The 23,634-nt window shown below is 44.7% G+C and overlaps 1 protein-coding gene across 4 annotated transcripts in view; it reads left to right on the forward strand.

Moving 5' to 3' along the window:
* LOC126251804 (DIS3-like exonuclease 2) overlaps positions 1–23,634 on the forward strand; it is a 225,994-nt gene that overhangs the window by 143,062 nt on the left and 59,298 nt on the right. For all 4 annotated transcript variants that reach the window (XM_049952445.1, XM_049952446.1, XM_049952447.1 and 1 more), the window contains one exon: positions 14,028–14,298. In XM_049952445.1, the coding sequence (XP_049808402.1) occupies positions 14,028–14,298 (271 nt within the window). The remainder of the gene's footprint in view (positions 1–14,027; positions 14,299–23,634) is intronic.

The following is a 23,634-nucleotide window of genomic DNA, read 5'->3' on the forward strand; positions in this document are numbered from 1 at the left end:
CATTGTTGAGCGACAGTAGAAGGATACAAGATGACGTAGACAAAATTTCTAGTTGGTGTGATGAATGTCAGCTAGCTTTAAATGTGGAAAAATGTAAGTTAATGTGGTTGAGTAGGAAAAACAAACCTGTGATGTTCGAATACAGCATTAGTAGTTTCCTGTTTGACACAGTCACCTCAATTATATATCCTGGGGTAATGTTGCAAAGTGATATGAAATGGAATGAGCATTTGAGGATTGTGGTAGGGAAGGCGAACGCTCGCTTTGGCTTGTTGGTAGAATTTTGGGAAAATGTGGTTCACCTGTCAAGGAGACTGCATATAGGATGATGGTGGAACCTATTCTTGAGTACTGCTCAAGTATTTGGGATCCATACCACATTGGATTGAAGAAAAACATAAAAGCAATACAAAGACAGGCTGTTAAATTTCTTACCAGCAGGTCTGATCACCACACAAGTGTACTGGAGATACGTTGGAATAATGGGAATCTCTGAAGTGGAAGCGACGTTCTTTTTAATGAACACTGTTGAGAAAATTTAGAGATTTGGTGTTTGAAGCTTACTGTGAATGATTCTACTGCCACCAAGAGACATTTTACATAAGGATGACAAAGATAAGATATGAGAAATTAAGAGTTCGTATGGAGCTGTGCAGCCAGTTGTTTTTCCCTCACTCACTTTGCAAGTGAAAGAGGAAGGGAAATGACTAGTAACGATACATGGTACGCTCCACTAAAAATATGTAATACGAATTATTTGTGGTGTGCACTCAAAAACATCCTGCAGAGACCTATTCAAAGAACTGAGGATGCCAACTACTGTTGCCTATGTATTTATCCTTTAATGAAATTTGTGTCCGCCCCGGTAGCTGAGTGGTCAGCGTGACAGACTGTCAATTCTAAGGGCCCGGGTTTGATTCCCGGCTGGGTCGGAAATTTTCTCCGCTCAGGGACTGGGTGTTGTGTTGTCCTAATCATCATCATTTCATCCCCATCGACGCGCAGGTCGACGAAGTGGCGTCAAATCGAAAGACCTGCACCAGGCGAACGGTCTACCCGACGGGAGGCCCTAGCCACACGACATTTCCATTTTCAATGAAATTTGTCATAAATAACATTTTTTTTCAAACTAAGTGCTCAATCAATACAATTATTATTAGAAATAAGACTAATCTTCAAAAAGATTTAGTCCGTAACATTAGCACAGAAAGGGATCCACTATTTAGGAACACATATTTGCAGTAACTTCATCAGTCATGAAAAGTTTTAACTTCTAATAAAGTTCAGTTTAAGAAGAGCATGAAGCATTTATTTGTAGCCTGCTATTCCTACTCTATTGACAAATTTCTCATTAAAACAGACTGTTGTGTACTGTTATTAATCATATCAAATAATGTGTTATTTAAAATGTGGCTTCTGGAGTAATGCGATCAGTGTAAGTAAGTGGTCTAAACTGATTTTTCTCTTTGATGATGCATGGTTACAATAGCCTAAGAATTGTCATAACCACCTCAGTGTATTGTACATCTACGTGTTTTGTGACAAGTTACCTTGAAATTATCCCAGCAGGAACTGCTATGACTTATTCTGGGTGTGTCCAATCTGCCCTTCTCATCTGCATCCTGTCTGCTAACATACATAGAACATTCTCTTTTGTCGTCATAACTGTAACAAACAGTACTCAAGTGTCTACATGTCTCAGGAGGGCACTGGGAACTTGCAGACTCTCGTTGGTAGATGTCTATCAGCAGCCCTAGCCCCAGTGCATCTCGTGACTGAGAGTACGTATCAAGTTGGCGATGACCTTACAAGCAAGACTTAAGGTTAAGATGACCAGCTCTGTGCAGCATAATCACCTAGGTATTTCATCAGAAATTGTTTGGCCAAAGTTGTTTCCATCTGGCTTTTTAAATAAAACATTATTTTATCCAGCTGTGGTGCTGCCCATGTGTCGTAATATCTTCAGATAGAGTGCAAGTTTCATCAGCTATTCCACCACTCATATCGTCATTATATGCTGATGAACAATGGTGAAAATTTCACCGCATGGGGTATCAGTCATATATCCAATGCAGCACAATCACAAAAAGACTGAGATAAGCTGTTGTCAGATCCTTTTACAAGAAAGGTAGTAAGATGATATTTAACAACTGATTTGACTGCTTACGTGTTCCTCAAAGGTACTGCATAAGAATGTGTGTGGAAGAACCATAACACACCTTTCTCAAAATATGATCTTTAGTCAACCTCAGTTTGGATTTAAAAGTGGTGTCTTCACATAAAATGCCATTTTCTCAGTTCAGAAATGCAGTGTGTACTAAATCAAAATGACAAAACTGCCGACTGAAATTTTGTGACAAGCTAGAAGTATTTATTGAGCAGTTCACAATGTTCTTATAGCAAAACTTGAATATTATAGTATCAGAGGTCTTGTTGGTAACCAGTTTTCATTGTATCTAAACAGGTCATTGTATCTAAACAGGTGCTGAATGTCAAATTAAGAAACAAAATGGCATCCTCAGTTCACAAATAATCAATACACTTGTTCCACAGGAACCAATATTGTGTGTGCTCTTGTTCTCTTTATATGTAAATGATGTGCTACCATATATCCAAGAAGCAGAAATAGTGTAATGAAGAAAGGTCAGCATAAGACGTATTAAATTAAATTTTCTTGGAAATTAAAAGCTGGTTTTCTGCAAATGAACCGTCACTGAAATCTTTGCAGTATGCAATTCTGTACTGCACAAGTCTGGCCACAACACAAGAAGAAATGTCTGAGGAAAAACCAGTAAATGAAACAGAATGTTCTGATTTGTTAGGTGTTTATATGTTGATAAGAACCTGAACTGGAAATCACATGTTATGGATGTTTCCATTCACCTAAGCTGTGGGACTTTGCTTTACAGATAACACCAGATTTTGGAGATGATAATGTTACAAAGTTGATTTACTTTTCCTATTTTAATCCACTCAAGTTTTACAGCATCATATTCTGTGACAACTCATAATTGAGGCAAAAAGTATTTATTGCACAGATGTATGTTTAGCATAATTTACATCTACATCTATTTCTACATGTACATCCATACCATGCAAACCACCGTGAGGTGAATGGTGGAGGATTTGTCCCAGTGTACTGGATACTAGGATTTCTTCGCATTCCATTCATGAATGGAGCATGGAAAGAATGATTGTTTGAATGCTTCTGTGCATGCAATAATTATTCTAATCTTATCTTCACGAACCCTATGTGAGCAATACCAAGGGGGCTGTAGTATATTCCTAGTCATCAAGTTCTCAAAACTTTGTTAACAGACTTCATTGGGATAGTTTACCTCTGTCTTGAAGAGTCTTCCAGTTCAGTTCCTTCAGTATCTCTGACACTCTCCCATGGATTAAACAAACCTGTTACCATTCATGTTACCCTTATCTGCATACATTCAATATCCCCTGTTAGTCCTACGGGTCCCACACACTTGAGCAATATTCTAGAACTGATTGCTTGAGTGATGTGTCAGCTATCTACTTTGTAGACTGATTGCACTTCCCCAGTATTCTGCCAACAAACCTAAGTCTACCACCTGCTTTGCCATGACTGAGCCTAAGTGATCATTCCATTTCATATCCCTACATGGTGTTACACCCAGGTATTTGTATGAGCTAGCCAATTCCAACAGTGACTCATCGGTATTATAGTCATAGGATACTATGTTTTTTTCATTTTGTGAAGTGTACAATTTTATATATCTGAACATTTAAAGCTAGTTGCCTGTCTTTGCACCACTTTGAAATCTTATCAAGATCTGACTGAATAGCTATGCACCTTCTTTCAGACAGTACTTCATCAAGGATAACTGCATCATTTTAAAAAAAGTCTGAGGTTACTATTAATATTGTCTCCGAGGTCCTTAACATACAACATGAAGAGCAAGGGTCCAACACAATTCCCTGGTGCACACTTGAAGTTACCCAGTGTCTGATGATGAATCGCCATCAAAGATAACATGCTATATCCTCCCTACCAAAAAGTCCTCAATCCAGTCACAAATTTCACTTGATACCCCATATGATTGTACTTTTGACAATAAGTGTAGGTGTGGTCCTGAATCAAACGCTTTCTGGAAATCAAGAAATACTGCATCTATCTGACTGCCTTGATCCAAAGCTTTCAGTATATTGTGTGAGAAAAGTGTGAATTGGGTTTCACATGATCAATGTTGTTGGAATCCATATGTTTTGGCATTGAGGTGGTCATTCTGTTAAAGATACCTTATTATGTTTCAGCTCAGAATATATTCTAAGATTCTACAATAAATCAATGCCAAGGATATTGGACTGTAGTTTTGTGTTCAGTTTTAATGAGTTGAGCTGTTTCTCAGCACTGTTGACACTAATATTGACTTCACTCATCTATCCAGTGGTATGAGAATTAAATTGGGGCAATTCTCCTGGGGTTTCCTTTAGAAATGAACATTTGAAAACAGAGTTAAGCATTTCAGCTTTTGCTTTGCTACACGCAATTTCAGTTCCTGTCTAATTCACTAGGGACTGGACACTTAACTTTGGTCCTGCTAACAGCCTTTATATGGCCAGAATTTCTTTGGGTTTTGTGAAATATCATTTGACAATGCTGTGATAGTCATTAAAGGCATCACATATTGCTCTCTTGGTAGCCAGAAGTCTCATTCAGCATCTCTCTATCTATAGCCGTATGCTTTGTTTTACACCTATTATGCAGCACTCTCCATTTCCTTAGAAGTTTCTCTGCAATGACAGTATAACATGGAGGTTCCCTCCCATTTTGAAATGTTCTACTGGTTACATATCTGTCCAGTGCATGGTCACCTATTCTTTTGAACTTCAGCTGTGGTTTCTCTACATGCTCCTGCCTTGTCCTGAAAGTGTTAAGTTTCTGATTGGGGTATTTTACTACTATTTTTTCTAGTTACTGAACACACAAATCTTTCTACTTGTTTTAGTTGTCCTTTCTATTTTGGTAATCATTGTTGCTGCAACCGTGTCATCAGTCTGCTGACTGGTTTGATGCGGCCCGCCACGAATTCCTTTCCTGTGCTAACCTCTTCATCTCAGAGTAGCACTTGCAACCTACGTCCTCAATTATTTGCTTGACGTATTCCAATCTCTGTCTTCCTCTACAGTTTTTGCCCTCTACAGCTCCCTCTAGTACCATGGAAGTCATTCCCTCATGTCTTAGCAGATGTCCTATCATCCTGTCCCTTCTCGTTATCAGTGTTTTCCACATATTCCTTTCCTCTCCGATTCTGCGTAGAACCTCCTCATTCCTTACCTTATCAGTCCACCTAATTTTCAACATTCGTCTATAGCACCACATCTCAAATGCTTCGATTCTCTTCTGTTCCGGTTTTCCCACAGTCCATGTTTCACTACCATACAATGCTGTACTCCAGACGTACATCCTCAGAAATTTCTTCCTCAAATTAAGGCCGGTATTTGATATTAGTAGACTTCTCTTGGCCAGAAATGCCTTTTTTGCCATAGCGAGTCTGCTTTTGATGTCCTCCTTGCTCCGTCCGTGATTGGTTATTTTACTGCCTAGGTAGCAGAATTCCTTAACTTCATTGACTTCGTGACCATCAATCCTGATGTTAAGTTTCTCGCTGTTCTCATTTCTACTACTTCTCATTACCTTCGTCTTTCTCCGATTTACTCTCAAACCATACTGTGTACTCATTAGACTGTTCATTCCGTTCAGCAGATCATTTAATTCTTCTTCACTTTCACTCAGGATAGCAATGTCATCAGCGAATCGTATCATTGATATCCTTTCACCTTGTATTTTAATTCCACTCCTGAACCTTTCTTTTATTTCCATCATTGCTTCTTCGATGTACAGATTGAAGAGAAGGGGCGAAAGGCTACAGCCTTGTCTTACACCCTTCTTAATACGAGCACTTCGTTCTTGATCGTCCACTCTTATTATTCCCTCTTGGTTGTTGTACATATTGTATATGACCCGTCTCTCCCTATAGCTTACCCCTACTTTTTTCAGAATCTCGAACAGCTTGCACCATTTTATATTGTCGAACGCTTTTTCCAGGTCGACAAATCCTATGAAAGTGTCTTGATTTTTCTTTAGCCTTGCTTCCATTATTAGGCGTAACGTCAGAATTGCCTCTCTCGTCCCTTTACTTTTCCTAAAGCCAAACTGATCGTCACCTAGCGCATTCTCAATTTTCTTTTCCATTCTTCTGTATATTATTCTTGTAAGCAGCTTCGATGCATGAGCTGTTAAGCTGATTGTGCGATAATTCTCGCACTTGTCAGCTCTTGCCGTCTTCGGAATTGTGTGGATGATGCTTTTCCGAAAGTCAGATGGTATGTCGCCAGACTCATATATTCTATACACCAACGTGAATAGTCGTTTTGTTGCCACTTCCCCCAATGATTTTAGAAATTCTGATGGAATGTTATCTATCCCTTCTGCCTTATTTGACCGTAAGTCCGCCAAAGCTCTTTTAAATTCTGATTCTAATACTGGATCCCGTATCTCTTCTAATTCAACTCCTGTTTCTTCTTCTATCACATCAGACAAATCTTCACCCTCATAGAGGCTTTCAATGTATTCTTTCCACCTATCTGCTCTTTCCTCTGCATTTAACAGTGGAATTCCCGTTGCACTCTTAATGTTACCACCGTTGCTTTTAATGTCACCAATGGTTGTTTTGACTTTCCTGTATGCTGAGTCTGTCCTTCCGACAGTCATATCTTTTTCGATGTCTTCACATTTTTCCTGCAGCCATTTCGTCTTAGCTTCCCTGCACTTCCTATTTATTTCATTCCTCAGTGACTTGTATTTCTGTATTCCTGATTTTCCCGGAACATGTTTCTACTTCCTCCTTTCATCAATCAACTGAAGTATTTCTTCTGTTACCCATGGTTTCTTCGCAGCTACCTTCTTTGTACCTATGTTTTCCTTCCCAACTAATCCCGCGTCCGACCATCCTGATTTAGGTTTTCCGTGATTTCCCTAAATCGCTCCAGGCAAATGCCGGGATGGTTCCTTTGAAAGGGCACGGCCGACTTCCTTCCCCATCCTTCCCTAACCCTATGAGACCGATAACCTCGCTGTTTGGTCTCTTCCCCCAAACCACCACCACCACCACCACCTTCCCAACTTCTGTGATGGCCCTTTTTAGAGATGTCCATTCCTCTTCAACTGTACTGCCTACTGCGCTATTCCTTATTGCTGTATCTATAGCATTAGAGAACTTCAAACGGATCTCGTCATTCCTTAGTACTTCCATATTCCACTTCTTTGCAATTAAATGCCCTATATTTTCATTATAAGTTGGGTTCCTAACCCTCTGTTCTACATAGTTTTCAGAGAAGGCATTTAGTTATGTTTCACAGGATGTCATCATGTCCATCACTAACGAAACTGTAATTTTCCCAGTTAATTGTGGGATGATTAAAGTCTCCAACAATGATTATAGTATAATTGGGGAACGCACATCCAAGTGAACTGAGATTTTTGTTCGTAAAGTTTTCGTTTACATCAGGAGATGAGACTTGGTGAGCAATAGAAAGATCCAATTATTATTTTATGCCCACCCCTGATACTAAGTCTTGCCCAAAGACTCTCACAAGAAACTTCAGTTTCTATCTTGGTGTATTTGAGTTGGATACTGTGGGATAATGGAATGTAGTCGAATTAAATCAGGTGATGCTGAGGGAATTAGATTAAGAAATAAGACATTTAAAGTAGTAGATGAGTTTTGCCATATAGGGAACAAAATAACTGATGATGGTCGAAGTAGAGAGTATATAAAATGTAGACTGACTATGACATGAAAAGCGTTCCTGAAGAAGAGAAATTTGTTAACATAGAGTATAGATTTAAGTGTCAGGAAATCTTTTCTGAAAGTATATGTATGGAGTGTAGCCATGTATGGAAGGGAAACATGGTCGATAAATAGTTTAGACAAGAAGGGAATAGCAGCTTTCGAAATGTGGTGCTACAAAAGAGTGCTGAAGATTAGATGGATTGATCATGTAACTAATGAGGAGGTACTGAATAGAATTGGGGAGAAGAGGAATTTGTGGCACAACCTGACTAAAAGAAGGGATTGGTTGGTAGGACACATTCTAAGGCATCAAGGGATCACCAATTTAGTATTGGAGGGAAGCATGGAGGGTAGAAATCGTTGAGGGAGACCAAGAGATGTATACACTAAGCAGATTCAGAAGGATGTAGATTGCGGTAGTTACTCAGAGATGAAGAATCTTGCACAGGATAGGGTAGCATGGAGAGCTGCATCAAACCAGTCTCTGTACTGACGACGACGACGACGACGACGACGACAACAACAACAACATATACTGTGACAAATACACCACCTCCATTTCCCATTGCCTATCCTTTAGATATACACTCAAATTTTCCGTAAAAATGCTTCAGCAGTTAATCATTTGGATATTAATACTCTTACCTGTGGGAGGCATATCTTTCGATCTTACTCTGATGCTTCTGGGTTTTCTACAGCTATCTTTATCTGGTTCAGATTGAGAGTCACCTAAAAAAATATAAAAAAGCACACAGTCAGCTACCTGAGTAGCAGCCTCTGATGTGTAGTGCACACTTGACCTATTTAGGGGGATCCAACAGTTCTCAGCCCAATGGTACAAATCCAAGAAATCACAGCCGAGCTTGTTACAGAATCTTCGAAGTCTCTGGTTCAGTCCTTCCGCTCAACTCAGAGTCAAAGGGCCACGATCAGTTCTGGAGACAGTGATGCAAATTGTGTGCTTCATTGAAATTCCGTGCACAAGGCTGGTGTACTCAGCCTTCTCTTCCAGTTGCTGGAATGGACCAAGAATGACCTCGGAGACCAGACGACAGGCATAATTTTTTCCAACGTGGTCGCAATCTGCAGTTGATTGCACGTTGTGCCCTCAATGGCTGCTGGACTAGCCACTTCAGCTTGTTGAATAAGGCCCCACAGGCATACACGTTGATGACGCATGATATCCTTTCCTGTGCCTTCCTGCCATTTCCCTAAGGGGTACCATCATGTGCCGTACATTTGAACTGCTGACGTTTAATAGACCTACACTTCCACATTTGCCTAGTCTTGATACCATTCCGAACAGCTTTTCCCATAAGAGGTGAAATCAGTCCCACTTTTTCAGTTTCAGTGAAAGACAGCATTTCTCATACGTTTGAACTGGTGACGTATAGTAGGCCTACCCTTTTGCGTTTGCCAAGTCTTGATACCAGTCGGAACAGTTTTCTCCAAAAGAGGTGAAGTAAGTCCCACTTGCTCAGTTTCAGTTTTGGTGAAAGACTGCATCTTCCTTCCTTGTCTCCTTCCACCCTGTATAGGATGCCACTTGCAGTCAAGAGGGTGAGTAATGACAGATCCTGTACTTTCTGCAGAGTAGACAGGACCCACAGGAGAGGATAGTACTTGAGGTACCTGTGGTATTGGTATCACATGTACACAACTCTTGGGAGCTCTTACAAGATACGCAGCAGCTGCCAATCATTTGACAGTATAGCTAGGACGATTTCCAGTTGCTTACTAAGAGTGTCAATGAAGTCATCCAGTGTTCACCCCTCAGTGGGTTTGGGGGTAAGAATAGGCCTGCGGTATTCCTGCCTGTCGTAAGAGGTGACTTAAAGGAGTCTCAAACATTTTGGCCTTTATGTGATGGTTCCCTGTCGGGTTTGACCTCCATATCTCAAAATTTTTCCAAAGAGCAAGCTGATTGGGGAAGGGCGCCTTACTTGGTGCATTGTGTCCATCGTGCGTTGAGACCTTTCGCCAGCTTATTCGTCATTGCATTGCAGTCCTGCCCGCTCTCCATCTCTTGGGCATGGATATGTTCTTGCGTGCATTTTCCCATTTTCCACCATGCAATGTGCAGTGCCGCTTTCTGTGCTGACGACGAACATGGACTACTTGTCACCTAATATCCAGCATGGTAGCCAGTCCGTTGTGGTGGGGCCGCCCTGTACCCTGTTGGTTGTAGTCCTCTGACAACACAGGGATCGCTCAGTTGATGCCTGCACCGTTAACTCCCCACGTATGCCAAGGAGTAGATGCCTATCTCCCTGGGGCATTGGGACTCCCGGCAATGGCCTTCCTGCCAGGTGGCCCTTGCTGAGGCTGGGTGGCGCCCTTGGGGAGGCACTTTGTCGGAGTGGGTGGCATCAGGGCAGATGACCCGCAATGAAGCGTTTTACATCATCTCTTGTTGGTGGCCAGCCACCAGCAGTCTCTAAGTGTTCTCTGGCTCAATTTAACGCTCAGAAATATGATCTGAAAACGTTCCCCTCCCTGGCCACACCGTGGGAGGAGCGTAAGTTTCAGGATGGCAGTGACAGTTATTCACCCCGGTTCCTAGTTTGTACAAGAGTTGATGGGGAGTCTTTCATGCCCACAAAGCCTCAGTTCTTCCTACAGCATTTAGAGGACAAGTTTGGGGAGGTGGAGGGCGTGTCCAAAATGCGCTCTGGGTCAGTTTTGATAAAAACGGCATCCTCTGCCCAGTCATGAAGGTTACTTGCTTGTGACAAGTTGGGGGATGTTAACGTTACCATCACACCACATAAGAGTTTAAATATGGTCCAAGGTATTGTTTTCCATAGGGACCTACTTTGCTGTCTGATGATGAGCTGCGCGCCAACTTAGAGCATCGAGGTGTTCATTTCGTCCGGCACGTTCATCGGGGTCTGAAGGATAATCAGGTTGCTACCGGTGCCTTCATCTTGGCCTTCGAGGGTGATACATTACCGGAGAAGGTTGAGGTGATGATCTACTGTTGTGATGTCAAGCCCAATATCCCTCCCTCGATGCAGTGCTTTAAGTGCTGGAAGTTTGGCCATATGCCTTCCTGCTGTACTTCCAGCCTCACATGTCGAGATTGCGGATGCCCATCACATCCCAATACTCCATGTGCCCCACCTCCAATCTGTGTCAGCTGCGGAGAGCATCATTCACCTTGCTCGCCGGACTGCAGGATCTTACAGAAAGAGCGCAAAATCATGGAATAAGACCCTGGACCAACTGACCTATACTGAGGCTAAGAGGAAATATGAACGACTACATCCTGTGCGAATGATTTCCTCCTATGCCGCTGTAATGACAACTGTGTTAGCCCCGTCTGTTCTGCGACTTCCAGTCGGATCGCCAAACCATACAACACGTGCCCCGTTGCCTGTAGGGGGCACTATAGACCCTGTTGCTCCTGCACCACCTACCTCGGGAGCAACCCCCCCTCCCCCCCCCCCCCCATCAGGGATGTCCGTCCCCGCTTCTAAGCTGGAGAAGCGTCCAACTTCTTCGGTTTCTCTCGCTCGTAAGGGGTTCCTTGGGACCCTCTCTTCCCAAGTTTCCACAAACGGGAAGGCTGACACCCGACAGTGGCATAAGTGCCCACAACCAGCTGGCCGTAGGGCTTCGCGATCCTCCTCTGTCCCAGAGACTGAATCGGTGAAGCCCTCCCAGCCAGTGAAACCCAAGGAGCAGCGTGGGAAATCCAAGAAGAAGAAGACCTCTAAGCCCAAGGAACTCGCGGTGGCACCCACCCCACCGCAACCTCCAAGCTATGCATCTGAAGATGAGGATGAGATTTTGGCGTCCGCTGAGGACCTGGATCTCGCCGTTCCCTCAGACGCAATGGATAGCAGTTGCACAGGTACTCACTCGGTGGCAGCAGGTGACCAGGAGGCGTAATCTGGCCGCTTATGCTACACACGTTTGTAGCTTGCCCGGGCATCGTAATTATCTTCTCCTGTTCCCTCAGTCAGTCGTCAGTCTCCCAGAACGTTGGCCCCGGTCGGGTTGTACGATCGCAATTTGCGTCAGAGAGCTTCTTTCTGGGTTTGGGGTTTTCCCTCTTCCACCTCTTTTCTGGGCCTCTCTGTGTACACCCCCGTGGTCTGTGCCCCGCCCATGCCTTCGACTCGAATTGGCACAGGGCCCGAAGGACTCAGTCTATCCTGAGGCCTTCCGCCGCCGCTTTCTTTCCATCCTTGCCATGTATCAGGGCTCTGGCATTGTCTACTCTGATGGTTCGATGGTTGCTGGTCGTGTCGGTTATGCGCTCACTCTAGGGAACCATTACGAACAACACTCATTGCCGGCTGGCTGCAGCTGCTGAGCTGGTCGCCATCTCTCGTGCCCTAGAGTATATCCGCTCCTGCTAAGGTGAGTCCTTCGTTATCTGTAGCGACTCCCTGAGCGGTTTACGAGCTCGGGATCAGTGTTTCCCTCAGTCTCGTCTGGTGATGGCTATCCAGGAGTCCCTCCATACTCTTGCCCATTGTGACCGCATTGTGATCTTTGTGTGGACCCCTTGTCATGTCGGCATCCTGGGCAATGAGCGTGTTGACATGCTGTTCAAACAGGCTGTCGGTGCACCAACCTTATCGATTGGAGAGTGACCTCCGGGCTGTTTTGCAGCAGAATGTCCTTTGCACCTGGGGTGAAGAATGGCGCACCCTGCCTTCACCAAACAAACTTCGGACCATCAAGGAGGCTACCGTTGCGTGGCGCTCCTCCTTGTGGGTCTCTTGCAAGGAGTCTGTTGTTCTTTGCCGGCTACGCATTGGGCACTCTCGGATGATGCACAGCCACTTATTGTGCTGTGAGGACCCACTTCTATGTCGCTGTGGATCTGTTTTGACAATGGTCCACATTTTGTTGGCCTGTCCCATTTTAGCTGTGCTCAGGCAGATGTTTGCGTTGCCTGATATGCTCCCTGCCCTTTTAACAGATGACACTGCCATGGCAGGCTTAGTTTTGTGTTTTATTTGGGCAGGGGGCTTTTATCACTTAATCTAAGTGTTTGTCTTTTTTTGCGTTGAGTCTGGCATTTGGCCTACGATTTTAGATTGAGTTTTTAGTGTGTTTCTCGGTGGTTGGGTTTTCCTTTTTTGTCTCTATGATCGGCCAACCACTGTCACACTCTGTGTGATTTTAATTCGTTTTGTCTGATCTCTGTCTGAGTCTTTCTTGTCCTGTGTCATCTCTTGTCGTCTCCATTGTTCGTTTTTATTCTGTGTGGGTGTTTGAAGTTTTGGAGAAAGGGACCGATGACCGTCGCAGTCTGGTCCCTTCAATCCCACAAACCAACCAACCAATCCAGTGTTCAAGAACAGCATTCACAGTGTGGCTGCATTTCGGCTGGTGCAATGTATTATGGGACAGTGAAAGAGTTATGTGTTGTTCACTCTAGAATCTCTTCTACACAGTCCTGTAAACAGTTGCCCATACTAACTTCACAGTACGTTTACTCTCTTATGAAGTTAGTCGCCATTCAATACCAATTCAGGTGAACAGTTACTTTCATAAATGTAAGGAGAAGGCTTTCATAAATGTAAGGAGAAAGCACAGAAAGAAACGAGATAGTCAGTCATAAAAATCTATGACCATTTACCCAGTGATGTAAAGTATTTAGTAGATAATAAAATAAATGGCAAATAAAATAAGAAATTCTATCCAAACTAAACTTGATGATCTGCTCTTAATCTGTACCTGCATCTCCAACACCGTCTGGTTGAAGTACACTGTTACCGCAAACTGTAAAATGCCAAAGATGTGCTGGAATTTGAAGTTTGTGTGTGAGGGGGACCTGTTGATAGGTAATATATCTTCAAACTGTTTGGTGAAGCTGTGAACATTTAAAAAAATATAAAGTAGTGAGTTTCGAAAACTGAACCGAGTCTGACCTTAAAGTTTTTTAATTAGTCAGTGCATCTAAACATGAAACTTTTGTAATGACAATAAAAGTGGAAAAAAACTGTTACATAGCACTTGTTTGGGAAAAAAGAAAAACAATTATTTGTACTGTGCTCTCCATGCTGTCACTTTTATAAGTGTTCATCTGAAAGCAAATTAAGCTGCTTTAACTGTTAATGCTTAAAACTCCCATACTTTTTGATTATTGCGTTACACAGTGTCAGATATTTATGATACATTTTATTTGGTTATACAAAAAGACTTCTGTACATGTTCATCAATATTTTTAAATTGCAGGTTAATTGAAGAGTTTATGCTGCTGGCCAATATGTGTGTTGCTAGGCAATTACATATTGATCATCCTCAACTTGCATTTTTGCGATGCCATCCAGGACCTGTTACTTTAATGTTGAGTAAGGTAAAGGCCACATTTGAGAAGCGGGGAATTCACCTAGACGTATCGTCAGCTGGTGCGCTACAAACATCAATGTGGCGCTACAGTGGAGATGATTTTGTTAGCCGAGCTCGCATGATGGTCATTTCTTCATTATGTGCCCGTGCCATGTCAGTAAGTATATACACTATTTCTTTTCATGTGCCAGTTTCAAGTTGGTGTTAATAATGTTACTGAGTGGCCCAATACTAAAACGCTGCTTTTGTTTAGTGCTGGTAAAAAAATAACTTTATTAATAGATTTAAACTTAAAACTGCATATGTGGAAGCAGAGATTACTAAATGTGTAAGTGAAAATGGAAGTGATGGTTACATATAGTTTCTTGGTCAATGTAATTTGTTTCTAAAGATACAACTCGGTGACTTAGATTGTTACCATTCATTCATTTTATTCATTCATTTGTTCATTCATTCTCAAAGTTCCGTGGTTCCCATCATACAGAAGAAAACAAGGATATGGTAAGACAGTAAAAAAGCTTCCGGTATGAAGTTTTTTATTGCCTTGATCATGTGTTTGTACACTGGATTACTAGTTTCGACGGGACTAAGCTGTTATCTCCAGATTGAGTCCTGTAAGATCCAGTCCAGTGTGAAAGCTATATGCACATGTTGAAGGAAGTAAAAATCTTCATTTCAGAAGTTTTCTTTATGCTTAATTAATTTATTGCTCTCCAGCTGATAGTGTCAGTTATTTATGATATGGTAAGAGTCGAGGTACACATCAAATGAGAGGCTTAGCTTTTTATATCATGTAAGAATAGGGGCCTAATTGTTGTGTGAGAAGATGAGCTTTCAGTCATAGAATCTGATGATTTGTAGGAGTAGTTAATAGAGATGTCTGCAGATGTCAACAGTCTTACCACTTACGTTTATTGAGTAACTAATTTATGTTGTTCAAACAGTGGAAAGTGTAGAATGGAATAACAGTAATAATATATGGAAAGGATAGATTGTTACTCACAACATAGAGATGACACTCGAGTTGCAGACACGCACAGTGAAAAGGAATGCTTGAAATATTTCAGCTTTTGGATAAAGTCTTTATTCAGAAGTAAAAAACTTGCACATGGTGGATACTGCTGGTTGGAGCAGTATATAAAAAAGGGAAAGGCAACCACTCGCTCACATTGGACAGATGCATGGAGCACAGAAACACACAGTGGGAAGCAGCGTTAACACTAGCTTTCGAGCTCTTGCTCTTCTCCTAGCCCCCTGGGCATTGGAGTGCACATTTGGATGTCTGCATGTGAATATATGTACGTTTTGCTAAAACAAGACCTGCACGCATACATTCATTATGTATATTCCCATACAAGGGAGACATTTTAATTAATACTGGTATCGGCAGATAAATACAATCTTGCAACACTTACGTTGTTCAGAAGTACAGTGCAATGTTCCTGCAGATGTGTGTACATGTCTGAAGGAACAGACACTGCTGCGACTACAGCCATTTTTAAATACATGAAATTTATACACAGTTATCTATATTTACAACTGCAAATATGTTTCATGTGTCTTATAACAGCTGTAATCGCTGCAATGCATTTTCCTTCAGACATGCGTGCATTTCTCTATGAACATTGCATCATACTTCTGAACAACGCAGGCACTGCAATATCTTAAATATGATCCTGAACCCCTCAGGGGGCTCAGCATTTAGTTGCTGGGTACGGGCTTGGTGACCCCAGGGTCCCTGAGCTGGGGACTTGGAAGCGCCACCAGTCCTCAATACCGTAAGCTCTGAGCGTGCTTCAACGACCACCATAAGGCGTGACGGTGGAATGTTGTATGGTACAGAGCCCGGGGATCTTGGCTTAACTGCCTGGGTCGTGAAGATGGTATAAACCTGTCTAAAAAAAAAAACCTCAATCTCAAGATGTGCTGCACGCCCAGAAGACGCATGGCTGTTGAGGTAGAACAGTTGCTAGCGGGCGCCCCCCATTTGTATTAGGCTTATCCAGGCAAGCGGGGCTCTGGGTGGACATTCCTTCCCCTAGCTGCTCATGGGACCACCATGAAACGAAATACGAATAGTGCACAAGCACGAGTCTCTAAGAAAGGAAAGTTCAATGCTTTACAGTATGCCCCCCCCCCCCCTCCCAATCGTTCCCTTCCCTGTCCACACCAGGGGAGTAACGGCGGTCTAAATTACCTGGTGAGACGTATTCTCCTTGATTTCTGGTTTGCAGCTGAACAGATGGGGATTCATTTCTGACCACAAAGCCTCAGTTTTTTGTGGAAAATTTAGAGGACAAGTTTGGAGAAGTTGAGGGGATGTCTAAAATGAGGTCTGGAGCAGTCCTCATACAGACAGCATCCCCAGCACAGTCACGGGCATTGCTTGCTTGTGACAAGCTCGGTGATGTTGCAGTCTCCATTACGCATCATAAGAGCCTCAATATGGTTCAGGGACATATTTTTCATCGTGATCTGTTGTTGCAGTCTGACGACGAGCTCCGTGCAAATCTGGAACGCCGCGGTGTCCACTTTGTATGATGTGTCTTCAGGGGACCCAAAGATAGTAGGGTCGCCACCAGCACCTTCATCTTGGCTTTCGAGGGAGACACCCTGCCGAGATGTGACGCCAACCCTACCTGTCGGCATTGTGGACGTGCCTCCCACCCCAACGTCCCGTGTTCGCCGCCCCCTGTTAGTGTCAACTGCGGACAGAAACATTCATCCTGCTCATCAGAGTGCGCGGTTTATCAAAAAGAACGGAAGATGATGGATTATAAGACCTTGGACAGGCTCACTTACACAGAGGTCAAACGCAAGTACGACCGACTTCACCCTGTGCACATTTCATCAACGTTTGCTGCAGCAGCTTTGATGTCGCCATCCCTGGTGATGAGCCCCCAAGCTCAGCCACTTTTTGTGGGCCCTTCAGCCTGGCCGTCTATTCCTGCCCCCCAGGTAGTTGGGGGAACACCCTCTTCCGTTGCTCCCCTGTTATCAACATCGGGAGTAACAACCCCTCCTTCTTTGGGGACTTCAGTCCCCACCTCTGAGCCGGAGAAGTGCCTGCCTCCTCCAGCTCCCCTCGCGCAGAAGGGATTGCTTGGTGTGCTTGGTGCCCTCCCTTCCACGGTTATTGCCCCTCCAGATGTCAGCCAGTGGCTGATAAAGCCACCACCTGAGGGCCGTAGGGCTTCCAGGTCTTCCTCGGTCCATGAGACTGGGTCGGAAAAGCCCACCCAGCTTGATAAACCGAAGGACAAACGGGACCCTCCCAAAAAGAAGAAAAAGCAAAAGGAGAAGGACATAAAGACAGAAAAGGAGTTCACCACAGCCCCTGAAGATGATGTGGAGCATCTAGCGTCCACTCAGGAGCTAGATGTTGCTCGACCCGCAGCTCCTATGGAAGTTATCAAGCTACTTCGCAATCGGTGGCGGCGAGCGCTTTTTTCATGTCTTCACAGTCAGATACCATTATCCTTCAATGGAATTACCGTGGTTTTTTCCACCACCTTGCTGGGTTGAAACAGCTTTTGTGCCACTTGTCTGGCCCTACAGGAAACCTGGTTTCCTGTTCGGCGGACCCCCTCCCTCCGTGGCTACCGGGGTTACTATAAGAACCGCGTAGAATATGACAGGATGTCTGGCGGTGTCTGTGTTCTTGCCACTGTTCCTAGTGCCCCAGTGCCACTTCACATGGCTCTCAAGGCTGTGGCTGTTCGAATCCGGGCAGGAATGGAGCTTACCATAAGTTCCCTCTACCTTCCCCAGCATGAGGTTGTCCCTCTTGCCGACCTAGCTGCCTTGTTCGCCCAGCTCCCCCCCCCCCCCCCCCCCCCCACTATTCCTCCTTTTGGGGTACTTTAATGCCCACCACCCTTTATGGGGTGGGGCCCAGATCTCGGGCCAGGGTAGGAACGTTGAGGCTCTCTTGGCACAGCAGGACATTGACCTCCTTAACACTGGTGCTCTCACATATTTTAGCTTGACTCATGGCTCATACTCGGCCATTGACCTCTCTCTTAGTAGCCCTGGTCTTCTTCCATACCTCAGTTGGAGGTTCACGACGACCTCTGTGGTAGCGACCACTTTCCTATCCTGGTTTCTCTTCTTCAATCCCAACCCCCTGACCAGCTGCCACGATGGTCTCTTCGTGGAGCTGATTGGGCAGCCTACACCTCCGCTACTATGGCCATTGCTCCGCTTCCTGGTGACATTGATTTGGCAGTGGATGAGGTCACTATGGCCATTGTTCCTGTTGCAGAGGCAACTGTCCCCTGCCCTTCAAGTACCCTAAGGTGTAAGTCAGTCCCTTGGTGGACACCAGAGATTGCAGAAGCTATCCGGGACCGTCGGCAAGCCCTGCAATGACACCGGCGTCATCCTTCCCTAGAGAATTCGGTTGCCTTTAAACGGCTGTGGGCCCGGGCTCGGCAGTTAATCAGGTGGAGCAAACAGGACTGCTGGGAACGATATGTTGCCACCATAGGTTCTCACACCTCCCCATCTCAGGTGTGGTCGCGTGTTCGGCTCATTTTAGGCTTTCGCCCTCATGCGTCTGTCCCTTGCCTTTCTCTTCGGGGTACACTTTGTACTGACCCAATCACCATCGCCGAACATCTGACAGAGTACTTTGCTCCTATTTCCGCAACAGCAGGCTACAGCGCAGAATTCCACACCATTAAAGAGCAGACTGAGCGTACGCAGTTGTCATTTCGCACGCACCGTTTGGAATGATACAATGCCCCATTTAGTGAATGGGAGTTCCAAAGTGCCCTTACAGCTTGCCTCGATACCTCTCCTGGTCCAGACTGAATTCACAACCAGTTTCTTCGCCATCTCTCGACGCACTGTCAGGGTGAATTACTCGCCCTGTTTAACCGCATCTGGATGGAGGGCGTTTTCCCAACTCGTTGTCAGGATAGCTTTACCATCCCGCTGCTGAAACCTGGTGCAGATCCGCTGATGGTTGATAGCTATCGCCCTATCAGCCTTACCAACGTTATGTGCAAACTCCTGGAACAGATGGTGAGTCGGCGGCTCATGTGGATCCTCGAAGCTCGGGGCCTCCTAGCCCAGCAACAGGGGGGCTTCTGTCAGGGCCACTCAACGATCGACAATTTAGTCTCGCTAGAGTCGGCTATTCGTACAGCTTTTAATTGGCGAGAACATCTAGTTGCTGTTTTCTTTGATCTTCGGTAGGCGTACTATACCACCTGGCGCCATCATATCCTTGCTACGCTGCACGAATGGGGCTTACGGGGTCCACTTCCGATTTTTCTACAGAATTTTCTCTCCAATCACTCCTTTCGGGGTAGAGTTGGTACTTATTTTAGCTCTGCTCATATTCAGGAGAACGGTGTCCCACAGAGCTCGGTTCTCAGTGTTCCCCTCTTTTTGGTGGCAATTAATGGTCTTGCGGCTGCGGTGGACTCATCGGTCTGTTCCTCGCTATATGCCGATGACTTTTGTCTTTATTGCAGTTCCCCAAGCATCAGTGTCGCTAAACAGCGGCTGCAGGGAGCTATCCGTAAGTCACATTTTTGGGCATCCAACCATGGTTTTCAGTTCTCAGCCTCTAAGACCCGAGTGTGCATTTCTATCGTCGTCGAACAGTCCACCTCCATCCAGAGCTCTACCTTGCCAATGAACTCCTTCGTATTGAGGAGATGCATCGCTTCCTTGGCATGCTGTTTGATGCTCGGCTCACTTGAACACCTCATCTTTGCGAGCTTAAACAACGGTCATGGCGGCACCTCAACATCCTTTGCTGCCTCAGCCACACCGTTTGGGGGGCTTCATGAACAACCCCTCCTACAGCTCTATAAAGCCTTAGTTCAGTTCAGTCCCATCTCGACTACGGGAGCGTGCTGTATCATTCAGCAGCACCTTCAACGTTGCAGATCCTCAACCCGATTCACCATTGTGGCGTCAGACTGGTGACAGGTGCCTTCCGCACTAGTCCAGTGACTAGCCTTCTTGTGGAAGCTGCTGCTTCCATCATACATCGCCCGCATCCATGCCTCGTCTGACCACCCAAACTGCAGGCTCCTTTTTCCATCTTCTGCACTCCCCTCCCCACGACAGCGGCCTAGGTCGGGTCTCCCAATCACGGTCCGCGTTTGTTCCCTTCTCTCGTCACTCGAGTCCTTTCCCCTTCCTCCTTCCTTCCGGCCCTCTTCTTCTACCCCTCCTTGGTTCCTCCCTCGCTTGCGGCTTTGGTTGGATTTGTCCTGCAACTCCAAGTCCTCTGGTCCACCTGCCAGTCTTTGTCAACAATTCCTGGCTCTTCTTGCCTCGTTTCGCGATGCAGATGTCATCTACACTGATGGTTCTGTGGTCGATGGAAGCACTGGGTTTGCTTTCATCCATGGCAACTACGTTGAGCAGCATTCCCTGCATTGTGGGAGCAGTGTTTTCACTGCGAAGCTGGTTGCTCTTTATCGTGCACCCGCTCACCTTTTCTTCTCCCCTGGGGAGTCATTTGTCATATGCAGTGACTCCCTGAGTGGATTGCAAGCACTTCACCAGTGTTTTTCTCAGGACCCTTTGGTGCGTGGTATTCAAGATGCTGTTTTTGCTCTCGGCGAGTGTGGTCGCTCAGCGACGTTTGTGTGGACCCCGGGCCACATCAGCATTCCAGGAAACAAACGTGTCGATCGGTTGGCCAAGCAGGCCACCACTTCACCACCCCTGGAGCTTGGTCTCATGGAAAGAGACCTCTGGTCAACCCTACATCGCAAGGTCTGCAATGTCTGGAGCTCTGAATGGTCTGTCTTGAACATGCCAAATAAGCTCTGCATGGTCAAGTTGTCCACGACCGTATGCAACTCATCATTGAGGGGCACGCGTAGGGACTCAGTTGTTCTCTGCCGTCTCCGAACTGGTTGACCCACAGCTATCTCCTCCATCGTGAGAACCCGCCCAAGTGTTGCTGTGATGCAGGGCTGACAGTGGGCCATCTTCTGATGGACTGCCCCCTTTTAGCCCCCTTGCAGCAGTCCTTTAATTCTCGGTGATGATACCTCTATAGCTGACTCAGTTTTACGTTTTACCCGTGCGGCTGGTTTTTATCACTCGCTCTAGTGTGGGCGCTCTTGCATGGTTTCTCAGGCTACACCCACTCCAGCGACTTTCAATTGTGACGTGGATACCAAATAGTGTCTTTTATGGTAACAAGTTGTGTTGGTACCTCTATCAACGCTTTCCCGCTGGAGGTTCTTTGTTTGTTGTTCAGTGGTTGACCTTTTACCTGATCCATCAACCACTGTAGTCTGTTTTACTCTAGTCAACTATTTGCTCTGCCCCTTTTAAGTGTCCTCTATTTTGTATTACTGCGGTGTTCATTTTAGCTCTGTACCCATTCGTGTTCCCTCCCTCTGGGTGCAGAGGCTACGCTTTTACTGTATAGGCCTTTTACAAGTATGTCTGTTTGGAAGTGGGGACTGATGACCTCGATGTTTAGCCCCCATCAAACCCCAAAACCAACCAACCAATCATCCTGAAGGTGTTTCTAGTCACCCTCAACATGGCACCTGCCATTCATGCAATTAGTTTCTTGTAGTCGTTCCACTCTGTAATAGTTGTGTGGAAGTAAAACTTGGTAAATGTGCTAAAGCTTTTATACTGATCCAGTTTGTGTTGGAAAACAGATTAGTCCCATTTGCAGCCACCGGGTTCAAATCTTGCACTGTACACTGTTTGTAGGATGGTATGATATCCTCACTGTTGTCTGATAAGCCATAACATTAGTGAACATGTATGGCTATCGAGAAGAGAGACAATGTATTGTTATTGAAACTGTTTTATGTGAGTAGCAGCAATTACATTGCTGCATTGAGAGAATATCGCCAACTAAAAGGTCGGAGAAGATGCTTGATGTCATTAAATGGGGAAAAGAAGATGATGATGAAATTCAAAACCACGGGTGAGCTCAGTGTGGTACCTGGAAGAGGAAGGTGCCCTGTTCCTGTGGAAGTTATTGACAAGGTTGCTGTTGCTGTAAGTGCCCATGCAGACCGTGCCCCAGGAAATGCTGGTGCTTGAACAGTGTCATGAGTATTGTCCATCCCACGGTCAAAATTACAGAAACTTTTGCAGACTATTTTACACTGGTACAAGATCTAAACAGTGTGTGAACTGAAACCTCCTGGTCTGCAGCAGTGTTCTGAATTTGCTCTTCAGTTTCTAGCATGGATTGAAGTTGATGACATGTGGCCGGGCTATGTCCTGTGAGTGATGAGGCACATTTTACACTATAGGGTACAGTGATCACACACAACTGCTGAATTTGGGGTACTACGAGGGCTGTTCAGAAAGTAGGGAACGTTTTGGCATTTTTTTTTTTTTAAAAAGAAAAGAACTAAGTACAAAAAATACGTTTTATTATATACATCTGAAAGAGCGACTGACATACTATTTTTCCACATAGTCAGCAAACACATTGAGGCACTTATCATAGCGGTGAACAAGCTTTGAAACGCCTTCGTCATAAAATTCTGCCGCCTGAGACTTCAACCTGTGAGTCACGGCCGCCTGGAGTTCCGCATTGTCATCAAAGCACTGCGTTGCAAGCCAGTTGGGAAACAAGTGGAAGTCGCTTGGTGCAAGATCAGGGCTGTAGGGCAGATGAGGGGAAAATTTCCCAATTGAATGAATTAAGGAGTTCTTTAGTGCAGTTTGCCATCTGAGATCGGGCATTGTCATGCAAAAACAAACTTTTGGACGTCAGCTTTCCTTGGCATTTGTTTTGAACTGCTTTCCTAAGGCTGTGCAAAGTTTGACAGTACCGGGCACAATTTATGGTTGCTCCATGTTCAAGAAAATCAATAAGAAGCACATCTTGCCCATCCCAAAACAATGTCGCCATCAACTTCCTTGCTGAGAAGGTTTGCAAATATTTTCTTGGTTTTTGGGGGACCTTGTGTGTCCCCACTCCATGGACTGTAATTTTGTCTCGCAATTGAGCTGTCTCACCCAAGGCGTGTCACCAGCTACGATTCGATCCAGTAATGAATCGCCATGTTTGTTGTAGGCCTCCAGAAATGTCAACATTGCCCCCATTTGCTGTTCTTTATGGTGTTCTGTAAGCATTTTGGGCACCTGTCGCGCACAAAATTTGTGATAGCCTAGTTTTTGAGTGACAATTTCAAACAAGAAAGTCCATGAAACTTATGGAAAAGAAAGTGAAAGCTCCGTTATTGTGAAGCGACGGTTTTCACGAATCGTTTCATCAACTTTAGCAACAAGATCGTCAGTCACAATGCTCAGGCGTCCACTCTTCTCTTCATCATGAACGATGGTTCAGCCATTTTTAAACCGAATGCACCACTTCCGGGCGGAACATTCACTCATTACATTGTTTCTGTATACTTCGCACAGTTCACGATAAATTTCTATAGGTTTTAGGTTTTTTGTCAACAAAAACCGTATCGCAGACCGCACCTCACCACTGGCAGGATTTTCGATTGCAGTGCACATTTCAAATTCAAAT

The sequence above is a fragment of the Schistocerca nitens genome, chromosome 4, assembly GCF_023898315.1.
Source record: "Schistocerca nitens isolate TAMUIC-IGC-003100 chromosome 4, iqSchNite1.1, whole genome shotgun sequence".
Taxonomy (NCBI): Eukaryota; Metazoa; Arthropoda; class Insecta; order Orthoptera; family Acrididae; genus Schistocerca; species Schistocerca nitens.